Raw genomic sequence first — 18122 nt, forward strand, 5'->3', positions numbered from 1 at the left:
AAACCTCTGCAATAAGTCTGCTTGCGACCTCCACCTCCCGGCAGCAGCGCCTCCACCCCCACCCCTCCAGGTGCCGCACAACCGCGACTCCGCCCCTCTCTAGTGCGCTCCTCCGAGAGCCCCGCCCCTTCGCCTCCGTCCGCAAGTGCAAGCGGCGGCGGCCGCCGAAGTTTCACAGCTTTCCCAGAACCGCCCTGTTCAGCGCCGCCGCCCGCCCCGCCCCCTGGGCACCCGCCCCGCCTCCCAAGCGCAAGAACGCTCCGCTGTGCTGGAGCCCGCCCTCCCCCTCACCGACGGAGAGCCAATCGCCCCGCCCCTGGCTCAAGCCTGGCACGCCCCCGGCACCTGCCCCGCCCCCGAGGCGCGCGCCCGCGGCCCCCGAAAGCGGGGCTCCTAGGAGCGCGCCCGCTCTCCATGCGCCACGTGCTCGTTGGAGGGCGGTGCGGGGGGCCGAGCCGAAAAGATGTTCTTGCTGCCTCTTCCGGCTGCTGCGCGAGTCGCCGTCCGACAGCTGAGCGTGAGGCGTTTCTGGGGACCCGGTCCAGACGCTGCAAACATGACGAAGGTGAGAGGCCGCGGTTCTCCCTCGGGACGCGGCGAGAGCCCTGCCGGCGGGCGACCGGGACTCCGGGGCGGGTCAAGGCCGCGGTGTCCGGTCTTCTGAGCCAAGTTGCAAACATTGGCTAAAAAGAAAAGTTCCCTGCCGTTTCCAGTTTCCAATCTCGGCTTTGGCAGCAGGCTGCGGAGGGCTGCCGATCCCTCCAGCATTCGCCAGTCGGCTTTGTAGCGAGGATGGGCTTGGAAGTGCTAGGACCAGAACTCTGCGCGGGAGGAAAATTTTAGCCGTAGCTACCGTTTCCCCTTATTTCATTATTTCGTTTAGTCTCAGTAACCCAGAGAAGGATGTTGCCAGGATCGTTCCCACCTTAGCTAGGAGGATGCTCAGGTTTGGTGAGGTGAAATGTTCTCTGGGGTTTCAGAGTCCCCGGGCTCCACACCAAGACCTCCCTCCCTCGCTGCAGTTGAAGGCTAGGAAAACACAGGTCCTTCGGGAGTAAACTGCCTGGAAGGTTTCTAGAGAAAAACAACGTCTCTTTAGAAAAAAGGAGAGACCCTTTATCTTGCTAAAATTAAAAGGAGAGTGCCCTAGGAGCTACCCGGTGACTTAATGGGTTAAGGACCCTGCTTTGTCACTGCTGCTGCGGAGGCTCCAGTCCGTGAGGGTCAGTTCTTGGCTAAGGAACTTCCGCATACCCCGGGCGCGCCAAAAAAAAAAAAAAAAAAAAAAGGAGAGATAGAGTGTCCTGCAGATTGCCTTCTCCACCTGAAATTGAGCTCCAGAGCACTGTGAAGAAGGTTACTCCCTGGCCTTGGGGGAGCTGAAAAATAGGAATGGCTGGGGGCATGGGGAGCACAGGCGTGGGAGTTAGGCTTGAGGACCAGAAGGGCTGTCCCTGGCAAGGAATGTTCTGGGTGGGACTTGAGTTCAGCCTCCCTGGAATCACAGATGGTGTCGGGACCAGATGCCTGTCCCCTGCTCTTTCTGAAACGGTGGGACTCCATCCTACTCAGGTAACATCTGTTTCCTATCTGCTTAGTTCCCAGCAGTGGAATCCCAGGCAGTGGGCATGCTTAGGAAAGTTAGAACCTGAAAGGGTTACCAATGCCAAGGAAGCCTATTTTCTTTGATGGGAAAGACAGGACACAATTTGGTCTAAGTGCCCATGGGGTTTTTATAGAAAGCACTGGGGGACCGTTGGGGAAGGCATTCAAATTCTTGCCCAGTTCTGTTGTACTTCGGCTGCTTGGTCAGACTAGGTTTTTGGTTTTCTTATCTGTCAGGTGGGAAAAAGACTGCATGTTCTTTCCACCTCACAGAGTTGCCATAAGTCAGAAAACATTTTTGTCTTTTTTTTAGGGCCACACTTTCGGCCTATGGAGGTTCCCAGGCTGTGGGTCCACTTGGCGCTGTACCTGCTGGCCTACACTGCAGCCACAGCAATGCCAGATCTGAACCGTGTCTGCAACCTACATCATAGCTCACGGAAACACTGGATCCTAACCCACCGAGCAAGGCCAGGGATTGAACCCATGTCTTCGTGGATACCAGTCGGGTTCATTAACTGCTCAGCCACAACAGGAATTCCAGAAAACTTTTTTGGGGGTGGGGGGAAATGCCGACAGCATGTGGAAATTACTGGGCTACAGTCGAACCCCTGCCACAGCAGCGACTGGAGTCACAGCAATGAAAAGGCCATATCTTCAACCTGCTGAACCACCAGAGAACTCCCAGAAAACATTTTTAAAGTCACATGTTGCTATGCAAAGACAAGTAATGATTCCTAGATTTACCTCCTTATTTGTGTTAGGGACACGAAAGCCACTAAGGCACTGCGTGCTGAGAGGATGCTGTGCCCCTGCCCCCTCAGTGGTGAAGGAGCATCCTCTTTCTTTCCTCCAGCCTGTGAGTTGGCCAGATTATGTCTTAGTCTTGGCAAGTGCAGCCGTCAGCTTTGTTGGAACGGCACCCCAGAGTATCACAGATTTGCATTCGAAGGTTGTGGGGAGGGGAAACTTCCACTCCCCTAAGTTCTATGGCTGCGCCTACGAATGAAATGGACATAAAGCAAATTAACAAGAAAAAGTCGTTCAAGTTTCATTTCATATTTTTATGTGTACATGGGAATCTTCAAAAAGAAAACAGAGACGCAGAAAAGTCTTTCAGCCCTGAAGCTTATATACCTGTTTGTTTGTTATGTTTTAGGGCCACACGTGTAGCATATGGAAGTTCCCAGGCTAGGGGTCCAATCGGAGCTGTAGCTGCCGGCCTACACCACAGCCACAGCCACAGCAATGCCAGATCCGAGCCTTGTCTGTGACCTGTACCACAGCTCATGGCAACATCGGATCCTTAACCCACTGAGAAGAGCTGGGGATCATACCCACACCCTCATGGATACTAGTCGGGTTCATTACTGCTGAGCCATGATGGGAACTCCCCCAAAGCTTATATACCCATTTAAACAGAGAATAAGAAACCCTGGGCAAATAAGGGATAAGACAAAAGAGCCTGGGCTCTGGGTGGTAAAGTTGCGAGACGGGGCCTAAGAACTATGAGGGGGAGACATCAGGATAGTAAAGGTTATTGTGGTAGGTTTGTTTGTACAGGTCCATTTTGGTGTGGACTCCCAGTTTAGTGATGAGAGCATCCTCTGCCTGGAGCGGGGAGAGAGCCTTTCTCATGGGAAATCTTATAAGCAGCTTTTGGTACAAAAGGGGAGGTCAGAGAGCCCTTCCTGCACCTGCTGTCTCTCCGCTGCCTGCACCTCGTCGTTATCAGTGTGCCGGAGTGGTATATTTTGGGGTGGCAGGTTCTGAACCCCTTCCAGATCTGGCTTGGTTACCCATGGAATTGTTTTTCTTAAAGTACCTTTCTGCTCTTCTTTATTTGAAAGTGAGGAAAGCCTGCTGTGCTGTTCAGCATGGTCTTGCATTTGCAAGCTGACTGCCCCGCTCCTGCTGCTTTTGTGGCTTTACTCTTCTGTCCTTGAGGAGGGTGTGGTTTGGGTTGAAATTAACTAATTCCTTCTGGAATTTGAGAACCCTTGAGTCCTTGTAAGGGCTCTACTCGAATTATATTCACCTTTTCTCTTATTCTCAGGGCCTTGTTTTAGGAATCTACAGCAAAGAAAAAGAAGATGATGCACCCCAGTTTACAAGTGCGGGAGAGAATTTTGATAAATTGGTGTCTGGAAAGCTGAGAGAAATCTTGAACATGTAAGTATTCAACTGTGGGCTCCAGTTCTTAAAAAGACCCTGAAAGTGAAAGGATCTTTGCCCTGCTTTATTGTTAGTGGGTGACATTACAGGAAGCCTACTGGCCCGTGTCTTCTCCGTGGAAGTGAAAGCATGTACGTTGGTTCTCTGAGGGTAGGTCTGCCTTTCTGGGAAGTCAGGCTTTTCACCCAAATCAGAAACTTACTGTAAGAGACTGGCCCGAAGGATCTGGAACATACCAGATGTCCGAAGCCTGCCCTCCTGGCTCCGGTTCCTTTCTCCCCGCCCACTTCCCACCACTCCCTCGGCCTTTTAACGTGCCCTCCCTGTGGGGAATAGCCAGCCTGTCCTGGGCTAGTTCAGCAGCCTGAAGAGGCTGCGTCTGCAGGCCTGGAGTTTCAGGGGGCTTCTCAAGTCGTAAAGGCCATGTGCAGCACGTATCCCAGCCCAGTAAGTGTGGGTGGGGCCTGAGAGGCTGACCCCTCTTGGGTCAGCCAGGGTCTGGGGAAGGTCAGGAAGCACTGGCTTGGCGTTTCTAAGTCCTGAGCTGCCAGCCGCGTTTAACAGGAATGAGCTATCCACACAGGCCTCTGCCACTGCGTATTATTTGGATTACATTTAGCCTGTTAGCATCTGATGGGAGCGATTGCCTAATCGCTGGATAAGAGAATTTGTATTCCCTGGCAGTTACCAGTCCTTCGCCAGGAACAGCTCTCTCAAGGGCTTTGATTAATTTGTCAATCCACAGGCTAACGTGCGCGGTACAGAACAGCCTGGCCCTCCTGACTGGTAACGATCAGCTGTGGTACCAGGACAGACAGTCTTCAGGCTGTCATTCTGTGTTGCCACGTGGTTTGTTCAGTGATTGTCTGGTATCCCATCTGTAGATAAGCCCCCCAAAAAATCTCCAAGCCAAATATACCGCAGTTAAGCCAGCCACTCAGGTCGGTGTCGTGTATCTTTTATGAGGTTTACGATGGAGGTTCCCCCTCCATCCATTGCTCAGCTCTCCCCTGCATGTATACATCAGTGGCACCGCTTTCTGTGCTTGTTTTGAAATAGGTGGGTGTGTTAAATTTGATCTGAAAGTTTTTGAGCTAGAATTAGAAGTGCTGCATCTGAGAAGGCTGGCCTGAGCGAAGTCTGTATTCGATAAAAACCTAAGTGCAACAGAGTCGCAGAAGCAGCCACGTACTGTAATAATGCTCAGGGTTGGTTTGTGTCGCTTGCGTCACTTCTCCAAGAAGCAGAGCAAATGATAGTTTTTAATGCAACTATTTCTGCATGTTTCAGATCCGGACCACCCCTGAAGGCAGGCAAAACCCGAACCTTTTACGGTCTGCATGAGGTAGGTAGGAGGTGAAGATACGGTCTATTTGGCAAACCTTTAGTGAGCACCTAATATGTGCCAGGTGCTGCGGCCGCGTAGTCCTGCAGGCGATTGTGTATTGCTTTATCCTGGTATTAAGCCATACATAGTAATTAAGATTGGAAAGAAGCAAATTGGTGTCAAAAAGTACTGTATCTCTTATACTCCTCAGTCTGCAGCATTTCTTGGCTCAGCGGCACCGTCTTTACATCGTGGAGTTATGTATGTCAGATTATCCTTGTTGTACCTTTCCAACACACTGTTATAAAATTTTACCAAGGTAACAGGGCTTAAAAAAGCAAAACAGGAGTTTCTGCCTCATGCAGTGGGTTAAGAATCAGACTGCAGTGGCTCAGGTTGCTGGTTTTGTACAGGAAGTTCAATCCCTGGCTTTGTACTGTAGGTCAAAGGATCCGGCCTTGCTGCTGCTGTGGCGTAGGTCACAGGGGTGGCTTCGATTCAATTCCTGGCCGGGAAGCTTCCATATGCCATGAGTGTGACCCTTACATTGCAATTAAAAAAAGACCCCAAACAACCAAGTTTCGCAGTGAGTTTTGCTCTGTGTGGAGGTTAAGGTGGTTGCGTGTGAGCTCAAGTACCATTTCCAGCCAGAAGTAGATGCTTTAAAGAAGCAGCTGATGTTGTGTGTTTTTGGGAACAGGACTTCTCCAGCGTGGTGGTGGTTGGCCTCGGCAAAAAGGGAGCCGGAGTTGATGACCAGGAGAACTGGCACGAAGGCAAAGAAAACATCAGAGCCGCTGTCGCAGGTCCCTTAACTTGGACATTTAACATTGATAAAGATCCCCGAGGATCCCTTGGTAGATTGTGTGTCTCCCCCTCTTGTGTCCCCTTACGAAGGACTGTCCCTCCCACGGTCACACCGTAGCTCTCTCTCTTAGCAGAGGGCTACTCCACTTCCCTTACCCTCCCTGCTTGGCCTCATTTCAGATACAGAAGGTGAGCTTATGGAATTGTATTTTTATATTTCTTCAGCTTGTTTGTGTCTGGGGCTTTTGTGACCATTTGTTCTCGCTGCCAGTATTGACCTGAGGGCTCTGTTTTGCCAGAAAGGCCTGGCAGGCAGATCTCTTCATTTTTCTAATGGAGCCCCGGGATTGCTCAACTTTTAACTCGCGCGGAGTCAGCATATTTGCAAATCAGAGAAAATGGATGCAAAGTGCAGGGTGCCTGTTTATCACTGGTTACCGAAGGCATGTGCCTGTCCCAGTTTGTTACGTGGATGGTTGGGAAGTTGAGGTCAGTGCCACTGGGTCCCTTCAGAGCTGAGTGCCAGGATGAGGCTTTCACCGCAGAGACTGGGTAAAGATGCTTTGGGAACCTTGCTGAGGCAGTGGTCATTGGCTTACTGGATCTTTGGCCTCATGTATGTCATTGGTCCTTGTTAAATTTACTTTCAAAGTTCATGTTGGGTGATGATTCCATAATTTTATTTGGGAGATGTTGCTGACCCAGACGTAGTAAAATGCTGTGTAAGTAACGGACTTTGCTCCGTGCCTTGGATGTAATTTGTGTTATCACTCCTCTGTCCTTTTTAATCTGCACGCTCCCGGCATTGGGACGCTTCATCAGGAAGCCCTAGTGGTTCCGATGGGATCCTGGTCGTAGCGGCCCCTCCGAGGAGCTGGGCCACTCCTCTTGTCCGTCAGTCTGTCCTCCCGCTACCTGTGAGGTGTGTGCATGTCCTCAGGTACAGAAGGAAGCGGAGGCTCAGAGAGGTCACCTGTCAGAGCTGGGACTGGAACCCCAGTCCTGATTTTTCCCAGGACCCCACAGCAGGCCTCTGTTCTGCCCTCCGAGGTGTCTCTGCCTGACTCCGGCTTTCTGGTTCCTCTGTCCCCCTGCAGCCGGGTGCAGACAGATTCAGGACCTGGAGATCCCGTCGGTGGAGGTGGACCCCTGCGGAGACGCCCAGGCGGCCGCGGAAGGAGCGGTGCTCGGGCTCTACGAGTACGACGAGCTGAAGCAGAAAAAGAAGGTGGTCGTGTCGGCCAAGCTCCACGGAAGGTGATGGGACGAAAGCAGGACCAGGGCCCTGCGCTCTGCCAGCGAGGCCGTTTGGACACGAGCTGCCTCTTTGCTGCCTGGCTCTGCCACGCGGCTTGTCTGCGGCTCCCCCACTGCCTTAGCCAGCTTAGGAGTCTGATAACTGTCCCCACGTTCTGCTCCCGGCGTTTGTCCCCTGCATCCGTCCCCTCACACACACACACGCCCGCCCCCTCCTGACTCTCCAGAGCCCCCATGCCTGCTGGCTCCAAGGAAGCCACACTTGGTTGGACCCCCGAGGAGGGAGGGAACAAGATGACAGACAGGTCACAGCAGGTCATTTCTGTGCTAAGCACCAGCGATACGGCCTTGCCCTCCCCGTCTAGTGGGGAGACTCGTTTTCAAGCAGATTTGTGGAGCTCCAGCCATGCTCCAGCCCTGTTCCGGGCTCTGGGAGTCCAGCTCCCTGCGTCAGAGCAGGCAGCGTGTTGCCCGCAGGGGGTGTGCCGGGGAGACAGCGGGGGTCTCAGCACAGCCCAGTGGTCAGCACCCACGGTGACACACTGGCTAAGAATGAGGGGCCCGTGACCCATCAGCCGGCTTTGAACCCGGCTCCCACTTCCTGGTGGATGACCTCCGTGAAGTGGCTGGAATCTCTGTGCTTCATTCCCGTCCCTGGTTGAGCAGAGACTCCAGTTTCACGGGGCTTTTGTGATCAAATGACAAAACCCGTCAAATGTGTGGCTCAAGGTGAACCTGGATTAATTCCTGTGGCGCACAGGAGGAGCCAGGTCGTGGGAAGCCCGCCCACATCCTTTGTCTCTGAAGCTGACCCCGCCCTCCAGTGGGTTCGAGTCCAGAGCCCCCCCTTGAGCCCTGCAGTTCCACGTGGTGAAGGAGGATGAAGCAGGCCTTTCTGTGGAATCCTGTGCTGTCTGATTGGGGTGTAGAGTTAGGCTCACCAGGCCAGCCCCTTTCCCATACAGGTGAGGGTTCTAGGTCCCCCCTAATCCCCAGTGCAGTGGGGGCTGTGTCTTCTTGCTCCTTATAAACCATAACACCTGCCGCCCTGGGTCAGGTCACAAAGAATGAATCCAGGTGCCGTGTAACCATCACTTGTCCCGTGTCATCGTCTCCTGTCTGGTCCCTGGTCAGTGTGCAGGAGAGGCTGTCTGTCCCTGACCTTGTGTTTCCTTCTTCCAGTGGGGATCAGGAGGCCTGGCAGAGGGGTGTCCTCTTTGCTTCTGGGCAGAACCTGGCACGCCACCTGATGGAGACGCCCGCCAATGAGATGACGCCAACCAGATTTGCTGAAGTTATTGAGAAGAATCTCAAAAGTGCCAGCAGTAAAACAGACGTCCACATCAGGTAATTCGGGATGACATCGTAGACTCATGGGTTGTGAGAGCCAGAAGGAGCCTCAGGGATCCTAAGCTCCAGCTCCCTCACCCGTCAGAGAATGAACTTGAGACCAGATGACGCATCAGTGGCCGTGGCCGCACGCAGCCAGGGATGAGGGCTCCATCTGAGGGTCCTTCTGTCATGTCTCGACTCACTTTTGAGAGAGGGTCATGACTTCATACTGCATTTTGTATGCGTGTTTGGCAGCAGTTTTATTGAAATATAATTTGTACACCACACAGTTCACTCATGTGAAGTGTGCAGATCGGTGACCTCTGGTATAATCACGGTCCTGTGCTGCAGTCACCACAGTCAACTTTATTTTTTTTTAATTTTAATGATTTTTATTTTTTTCCATTATAGCCAGGTTACAGTGTTCTGTCAATTTTCTACTATACAACAAGGTGACCCAGTCACACATACACATATACATTCCTTTTTCTCACATTATTGCTTATCCATTCCAAAGGCCACCGTCTGCATCTATTAACCCCCAGTTCCCCGTCCATCCTGCTGCCTCCCCTCCCCCTTGGCAACCACAAGTCCGTTCTCCAAGTCCATGATTTTCTTTTCTGTGGACAGGAGCATTTGTGCTATATATTAGATTCCAGATATAAGTGATATCATATGGTGTTTGTCTTTCTCTTTCTGACCTACTTCACTTAGTATGAGGGTCTCTAGTTCTATCCATGTTGCTGCAAATGACATTGTTTTGTTCTTTTTTATGGCTGAGTAGCATTCCATTGTGTACATATATCACATCTTCTTCATCCACTCCTCTGTCAGTGGACATTTGGGTTGTTTCCATGTCTTGGCTATTGTGAATAGTGCTGCAGTGAACATTATGGGATTGCTGGGTCATATGGTAGTTCTATAAATAGTTTTCTAAGGTACCTCCGTACTGTTTTCCATAGTGGTTGTACCAGTTACCACAGTCAACTTGAGAATGTTTTCATTACCCGGGAAGGGAGCCTTGTACCCATTAGCAGTTGCCCCTCATTTCTCTCTACCACCTTCGGTTCATAGGTGTTTGGGTTGTTTCTACCTCTTGGATCCTGTGAATGATGCCGCTGCGAGCATCTGTGTGAGTTTTTGTGGACATGTATTCTCATGTCTCTTGGGCACTTAGCTAGAGGTCAAATTAGTGGTAACTGTTGAACTTTCTGAAGAACTTATGTATTGCATTTTGGTGAATTCTGTCTTTTCCCTTTTTGGTGTAGATGAAGGGCACAGCACACCCTCCTTGGCATGTGAGAATCTGCCTGGCGGGTTCCCCTAGCTAGATCAGGTACCAGAACCATTGCGCCCATGTCATGCTGAGGTTCCTTGTCAGCAGCTGGCTATTGGAGGGAAAAGGCTGCACTCTGGGCTCCACTGCCCTCCTGGAAGCTCCCCGTAGCCCTTTAAGCAAACCAAGTCTGAGTATTCGGGGATTTATGATTAAAATACATCAACGTATTTGCTTTACCCAAAGAGTTCTTTACTATTGAAGTTGTTTCTCAAGGGAGGTTCCATTTAAAAGAGTTCTTTATTCTTTAATTGTGATTAGAGGTCACCTTTTCCAGGAAGACTCCTGTGGTCGATAGAGTGAAGAAGACACAGTATTGGAGGAGTTCCCATCATGGCGCAGTGGTTAACGAATTCGACTAGGAACCATGAGGTTGCGGGTTCAATCCCTGGCCTTGCTCAGTGGGCTAAGGATCTGGCCTTGCCGTGAGCTGTGGTGTAGGTCGAAGATAGGGCTCGCATCCCGAGTTGCTGTGGCTCTGGCGTAGGCCGGTGTCTACAGCTCTGATTAGACCCCTAGCCTGGGAACCTCCATATGTCAAGGGAGCGGCCCTAGAAAAGGCAAAAAGACAAAAAAAATTAAAAAAAAAAAAACCACAGTGATGGAGCTGGATGAAACTTCAGGAGTGGTTGCTATGTATTCTGTAGCAATGTTTAGTCTCTAAAAAGGTGTCTTGGCAAAGACTGTCACTTGTTTTATCTGAGGAGACACCAGAGCTACTTTGTCTCAGCAGATGGTGGCTGTGTGGCCACACGTCATCGGTAAGAGGACCTCCTGTGCGCCTAGGAGCTTGGCCTACCGAGGCAGTGGCGGTGTCCTCGTCCTCAGAGAACTGAGGGCCTTGCAGGAAGGATCAGGCAGGGAAATGAGGTGTGCAGGGGGCTGCAGGAGCAGAGGGGCGGGGGGGATTTCGGAAGAGTTGAAAAGGCGTGCCAACAAAAACGGTGCCTAAGCAGAGTCAGGGAGGCTGCTTACAAGTGGACAGACGAGAGCGTGGGCAGGGCGTTTCCAGGCAGGAGCACGTGTGCAGTGGCCTTGGGAAACTGCCAGGCTTGTGGTCGAGCAAAGGGAAATTGGCCAGAGATGAGGCAGGTCAGGTGGGTGGAATGTGACCCATTAAACAGAGGCAACTGCATCAAACACACTCTAGTGTAGGTGGATGTAAGTCAAAGAAATACAGACTGAATTCCCAGAAGAGCAGGACTTTAATAAAACAAGTATTGAGTTTGTGATTAAAAATGCCCACTTACAAAGCCTTGCTTGTTTTGAAGCGGTGTGTTTTTATTATCATACCTTCCGTTTTTGTGTTCTTTTCCCTCTCCCTCTGATGTTGGGTGGCCATCTCTCTATGACAGAGTCCTAGTTTCATAGTTGCAGCAACAGGCTAGACCGAGGCAGCGTTCCTGGGATGTGGCTGTCCCTGATCTGTCTGGGGAGGGTAGGATTTCTCCCTTGGCCTCGTTACTTGGGGCAGAAATCAATACAGAACCCCTTTGTTCCCCCTAGGCCTAGGGGGAAGAGTGATACAGCATCTGTTTTCTGGTTGGCCCTGTTCCTGTTAAATTGCCTCCATTGGTCCCGAGCTTATTAAGTAATAACGAGTTTTCCCACTTCAATCAGACATCTCAAACTGAGAACTAGGGTGACAGCATTAAAAAGTTTGAATTCCAACAATTCTGTACAGGCAGGGAAACAGTGTCATCTAACCAGTGGAGTGTGGCTTTGTTGATTCTTTGTTGTTAGTTGTTTGGTTGCTGCCTTTGTCTTTTTTAGAAATACCATTCATAAAACAGTAGACACCTTAGCTCTCGTTAAGCACCCTTTATGGTCTCAGAGCCTTCTAATAACTTTATCTTTAAATTGAAACTTTAGAAATATTCGAGTAGGTTTAGGGGGTGGAAATCAAGTAATAATTATTAATAGACTCTGCACCCTCTGACATTGCCTTCTGTACCATGCATGAATTCTCTTAGTAATTCTATAGCTAATTTTTTTTTTTTTTTTTTTTTTTTTTTGTCTTTTGTTGTTGTTGTTGCTATCTCTTGGGCCGCTTCCGCGGCAGATGGAGTTTCCCAGGCTAGGGGTCGAATCGGAGCTGTAGCCACCGGCCTACGCCAGAGCCACAGCAACGCGGGATCCGAGCCGCGTCTGCAACCTACACCACAGCTCACGGCAACGCTGGATCGTTAACCCACTGAGCAAGGGCAGGGACCGAACCCGCGACCTCATGGTTCCTAGTCGGATTCGTTAACCACTGCGCCACGACGGGAACTCCCTATAGCTAATTTTTTGATGGAGGTGTCATTGATCTCATTTTATAGATGAAAAAACCAACTCAGAATCAAGTGAACGACCCATGAATATTCAGAAAGCAGATAGGAGGTGATCACTGAAGCCTTGATGTGTGTATATCTTAGGAATGTGTATGCTTTTTCACACATAGACGAGCCTATTCTAAGTTATTTTGAAACCAAGGTAGCAACTGGTACTTTTTTCCTTTTCTGCCCTGTAGACCCAAGTCTTGGATTGAGGAACAGGAAATGGGATCATTCCTGAGTGTGGCCAAAGGGTCCGAAGAGCCTCCAGTCTTCCTGGAAATTCACTACAAAGGCAGCCCAGACGCAAGTGACCCACCCCTGGTGTTTGTCGGGAAGGGAATTACCTTTGACAGGTATTTCTTTACTGTATCCATGCTTTGTATTTTGATGACTGCTTTGTATGCGGTTGTATTATTTAGTGTGTAACTGGCTTCAAAAGCAAGGTGTTTGCTCAGATCTGATGTGTTACTTTAAATGTATTAAGCTGCTACCTATAAAATGCCTACTGTGTGTCAGAGGCTGTTAGGCATTTTACATGTATTAGCCCTGATCTCATCTCTAGGAGCTGAGTGTTGCAGACATTCTGCAGGTAAGGAAACCATGACTCTGATTGACTAATTTATTCAAAGCCCCATAACTAAGAGTCAGAAGTTAAACTCTGCTGTCTTTTTTTTTTTTTTTTTTGTCTTTTTTAGGGCCGCACCTACGGCATATGGAAGTTCCCAGGCTAGGGGTCCAATTGGAGCTGTAGCTGCTGGCCTACACCAGAGCCACAGCAACATGGGATCCGAGCCACATCTGTGACCTACACCACAGCTCATGGCAACGCTGGATCCTTAACCCATTGAGTGAGGCCAGGGATCGAACCTGCATCCTCTTGGATACTAGTCAGATTGGTTTCCGCTGAGCCACAACGGGAACTCCTAAACTCTGCTGTCTTTAAAAATATCTTAAAATATTTCCGTCCTACACTTTGATTCTCATCCGTGGATATTAAGGAATTCCATGTGGACCATGGTGGGGCAGCTGTGTGGCTCATGCTCTCTTCCTTTGGCTTACTCCAGATGATTTTTTTTGCTGCTTGGTGTAGTTTCCACTAATCTCCTTAAACCATACGTATCATTTAGGATTGTAAACTCTCTCTGGTTCTGCCAGCCAAGGTTAAGTTGAGTTGGAAAAGATGATAAGAGTTGGTATTTCCTGAGGGAGGCTAATTAAATGTGAGACTTTAAAAGGATTATGTAATCAAAAAACTGGGTAAGGTAAAACAAGTGAGTTTTTTTATTTTGTTTTGTTTTAACTACAGGATTTCTTGGGGGTACAGAATATCATGTTTTCAGATTTTCCGCTTCTTTTTTGGAGTTCCTGCTGTGGCACAATGGTTAAGGACCCAACTGCAGCAGCTTGGGTCGCTGCAGAGGTGTGGGTTCTATCCCAGGCCCAGTGCAGTGGATTAAGGATCCAGCGTTGCTGCAGCTGTGACTCAGGTTGCAGCTGCAGCTCAGATTCGATCCCTGGCCTGAGACCTTCCATGTGCCACAGGAGCAGCCAAAAAAAAAAAAATTTCCCTTTTTAAAAAACTGAAATAAATTTCCTTTTGAAGGGCATTTGTATCTCAGGAGGTCATAGTCCATAGAAACTGCTTTGGAAAATGCTGCTGGAGACCCATGAGATCTTGATGACCCCTAGTATGTTGTTGCACCCATGCAGGAATTCCACCTGAAATATGAATGAATCGTGCCCTACAGATGCTTCTAGGCACTGTGATGCCTCTGAGCAGAGCTGGCCACCGGGGTGGTCCTCCTTGTACTAACAGGTTGTAATGCCTCGTGTTTTCTATCTGCTGGTTCACGTTCTCTCCTTTAAAGCATTGGTTTCCAAGGGATATTTGTTATGGAGCCCATCAGTCGAAGATTCGAGCTCATACCATTCAAAATAGGCACATTCATTTATGTTACATGCAGATACTCTTGTGTTAAAGTATGTATTGTAAAGCACTACAGCAAAAAAAAAAAAAAAAAAAAATTACAGAATGAAAATTAGGTTGTTTTTAGGAGTTCCCATCATGGCTCAGCAGAAACGAATCTGGCTATCATCCATGAGGACGCAGGTTCGATCCCTGGCTTTGCTCAGTGGGTTTGAGGACCTGACGTTACCATGAGCTGTGGTGTAGGTTGCAGACGTGGCTCAGATCTGGCATTGCTGCTGCTGTGGCATAGGCCAGTGGCTACAGCTCCAATTCGACCCCCAGCCTGGGAACCTCAACATGTCACAGGTGCAGCCCTAAAAAGACAAAAAAAAAATAAAAAAAAAAAAGAAAATTAGGTTTTTTAAAATGTCTTGCTAATTATGATGGCTTTATACTATCCTGGGCTAATATCTTAATGCAAAAAAACCATTTATGCTCAGGGTGAGGTTGACTGTTAACTTAAAGCCATATTCGAATTTGTTGCTAGGGGATATTTAGCAAGAAGGCCTGATCTAGTCTTTTGGGTGTGGAGGCTTCCTAGGAGCGAGCATTTTAGCTTAAGATATGAAGGAGATGGGAGTTAGTTCTGCAGAGGGCAGAGCAGGGGGAGGCTGCCAGGTCGGAAGGAGGAGACGTCCCTGGAACGAACTCAAGTGGTGTGACTGGGGGACAGGGGACAGCTGGAGAGATAGGCAGACACTGGGTTGTTAGATTTTGGACTTTGCCCTAAGAACAGTCGGAAATAACTGAAGGGTGTCCAGCCAAGGAGACGAATAATGTGAGGTTTCTGTGGCGTTCACCCTTTTCGTGTTCAGTTCAATGAGCTTAATAAGTGTGGGCACCCTCGCACCGACCACCACTATCATGAAAATAGTACATTTCCCTCATGCCCCAAAGCTCCCTTGGGGCATAGTCATTCCTCTTTTGCAGGCATTTTGTGGGCATTTTGTAGTCATTCCCTCCCCCACCCCCACCGCAGACAACCAGTCATTTTGCTGTTATTGTAAATGTTTTGCCTCTTCCAGAAATTCATTTCCCTGGAATCTTTTGTGCCTGGCCTCTTTCTCTCGGCATATTATCTTTGAGGTTTAACCCTGTTGTTGGTCATAGCAATAATCTGTTCCTTTCTATCCCTGAGTCCTGTGTCATTTTCTGGAAATACCAAAATTTGTCTATCCATTCATCTCTTGATGACAATTTGGATCGTTCCAGTTTTGAGTTATTAGCAGTGAAGCCGAGATCATCTGTAAGTTTTTGAGTAGACGTGTGTTTATTTTCCTCTGGGTTAAATACCCAGGAAAGTTGCAAATAACCGCATGTTTAACTTGATAGAAACTACCAGACTTTTCCAAGGTGGTTGTGCATTTTGCATTCCCTCCACCAATGTACAAGTTTCTGGCTGGTCTCCACCCTCCCCAGCACTGACAGTGTCAGCCTTTCTAGTTCCAGCCACTCCAGGGGGTGTGGTGGCATGGCTTTGAGGTTTACTTTGCATTTCTCTAATGATAATGTAGCATGTTTTTAATGTGCTTAGTAGCCATTGATATGTCTTCTTTAGTGAAGTGTCCAGATCTTTTGCCCTTTATCATAGGAGTGTTTGTCTGTTTGAGTTACCTAAGTTTTTCTTTTTTAAAAAATATATTCTAGATACCAGTCCTTTGTCAAAGAGATGTGTTGAAAATATTTTTCCTCCCCTCTGAGGGTTGCCTTTTCATGTTTTTCAAGTGATGTCTTTTGAAGAGCACTTCTTAATTTTGATGAAGTGTAATTTATCAAAGTTTAATTTTATGGTTCATGTCTTTTTTGCCCTGTTTAAGAAATTAGTGTCTATGCCAAGTCTGTGTCTTCTTCTATAACTTTTAGAGTTTTAGCTTTTAAGGTTGGGATCCATTTTGAGTTTTTGTATATGCTGTGAAAAGCATTGAGGGTTTTGTTTTGTTTTCCTGTTGGATATCCATTTATTTCAACACTTTGTTGAAAAGACTATCCTTTCCCCATTGAAGTACCTGGCACCATGTTAAATCAGTTGACCGTGTAATTATGGGTCTATCTCTGGACACTCTGTCCCTCCACCAGGACAAACTTGTGACCAGCATCTTGATTTGTCTCAAAGTCTAGTAACATGCTTTTCTTTTTCAAAATTACTTTGGCCACCTCCTTTGTGTTCGCGTTTCAATTTTAGAGTATGCTTGCCATTTTTAACACCCATTAAAAAAAGCCTAGTGAGGTTCTGCATTGAGATAGATTCTTTGGAGGGGAGTAAAAATTTGATGATAGTTGTGTGGGTAATGAAACAAAGGGGCAAGACTGCTATAGGGAGACTGAATATATAGGATGACAGGTGGTGGTCGCCTAACTAGGATGGATTGGCAGGAGAATCCAAAAGGAAAGCAGAGATGACTGCTGACCTTTGACTGGTGGTTATTCAGAACGATAACCCTACACATAGAGGAACCCCCTGAACAGAAGTGGCCTAGAAGTAAATGGAAGGACAGCCTCAGGCACCAGCCTGCTCTCCTTGCCCCATGGAGTTAACCCCGGGCCTCCTACTCCTTGGACCAGGTGTGCACTTCCTTTCTTATTCTGAGCAAGTGGATTATTTTATTTTATTTTATTTTATTTTTATTTTACTTTATTTTATTTTATTTTATTTTGCTTTTTAGGGCCACCTGCAGCATATGGAAGTTCTCAGGCTAGGAGTCCAATCAGAGCTGCAGCTTCTGGCCTACGCCACAGCCACAGTAACGTGGGATCTGAGCCGCGTCTGAGACCTACACCACAGCTACAGCAGCGCTGGATCCTTAACCCACTGAGCAAGGCCAGGGATTGAACCCACATCCTCATGGATACTAGTTGGGTTCATTACTGCTGAGCCACGACGAGAACTCTGATAATCTTGAATTCTAGGTGTAAGTGACAACCCTCTGACTATCAGGTGCTTCTGAGGTGGGTGAGAATTAGGACCTGACTTCTAAGGTGAACAGATGTGAGAGTAGGAGTTGACGCTCAGCTGGCAGGCCAGCTGCAGAACCCAGGTCCAAGCCTCCAGCTCCCTGCTCAGCCTGCGAAGCACGTCACTCCAGATTCCTACAGACTGGAAGCAGGAAAGTCACTAGTTAAAGAAGTTTGTTTGGGAAGATGGCTTGGGTTTCTCACTAATGGAAACCCTTCTCAGCCCTGGTGTTCGAGGGCTGTCTCGGAGGTTTGGGCCAGCATCTTCCTTGTGCCTGTGGCTGGTGTGGGTTGGATTTTGCCATCAGCAGAAACTGGCACGCCCAGGGGTGTCAGAGGGCGATGTTCTTCACTGTCCTCCCAGGGGTCAAAAGGGATCCTCCTCATCCTCGGTGGGCTCGTCGGCTTTTCTCTGACAGTTTGAGCTTCAGGTTCAGTAAGTTGGTCGATTTATAAAATTTGCTGAAAAGACAAATCTACAGGGGTGTCAGGAGTTCATGAGCTGATACAGATGGAACTTGCCCAGCACTGATTGTGTGATTTAGTCGTGTTCCCAGTGGCTGTTACGTTTCATCCAGGCAGAAGTAAAATGAGCTAAGATACTCCGCCTATATTTCTGGAATTATATTGTATCTTTTGTAAAAACCACAACATCACCTTTAAATATGTGGAAGTCGTTCAGATCCGCAATTTAGAAATACGACGGTGCTCTCGTGTGTAGGTCGCCTTGGCTGCCACGTTCGATTTTAAGAACGTGGCCCTGGCCTCTTCTCTGCTGTTCACGTTGCTCGTTCTCCTTTCCCCGCAGTGGCGGCATCTCTATCAAGGCGTCTGCGAACATGGACCTCATGAGGGCGGACATGGGCGGAGCTGCCACTATCTGTTCCACCATCGTGTCTGCTGCCAAGCTCGACCTGCCCATCAACCTCGTCGGTGAGGGGCTGAGCGAGCATGTCTTGCAGGACTTCTGGAATCCCACCACATGGTAGAATGGAGACAGCAAACATGGTTCTCGTCCGAAAGAGCAAGAAATGGTTTTGTTTT

The 18122-nt window shown here is 48.7% G+C and overlaps 1 protein-coding gene across 2 annotated transcripts in view; it reads left to right on the forward strand.

Annotated features, from left to right (window-relative positions):
• LAP3 (leucine aminopeptidase 3) overlaps positions 295–18122 on the forward strand; it is a 28768-nt gene continuing 10940 nt past the window's right edge. The window contains exons 1-8 of one of the 2 annotated variants that reach the window (XM_003356870.5): positions 295–565; positions 3662–3777; positions 5071–5125; positions 5808–5913; positions 7012–7171; positions 8354–8518; positions 12352–12510; positions 17887–18011. In XM_003356870.5, the coding sequence (XP_003356918.4) occupies positions 464–565; positions 3662–3777; positions 5071–5125; positions 5808–5913; positions 7012–7171; positions 8354–8518; positions 12352–12510; positions 17887–18011 (988 nt within the window). In that variant the 5' untranslated portion in view covers positions 295–463. Of the gene's footprint in view, positions 566–1295; positions 1573–3661; positions 3778–5070; positions 5126–5807; positions 5914–7011; positions 7172–8353; positions 8519–12351; positions 12511–17886; positions 18012–18122 lie in introns of those variants that run through there. The other variant, XM_021101057.1, reaches the window with a different exon arrangement.

The sequence above is a fragment of the Sus scrofa genome, chromosome 8, assembly GCF_000003025.6.
Source record: "Sus scrofa isolate TJ Tabasco breed Duroc chromosome 8, Sscrofa11.1, whole genome shotgun sequence".
In the NCBI taxonomy this organism is placed as follows: Eukaryota; Metazoa; Chordata; class Mammalia; order Artiodactyla; family Suidae; genus Sus; species Sus scrofa.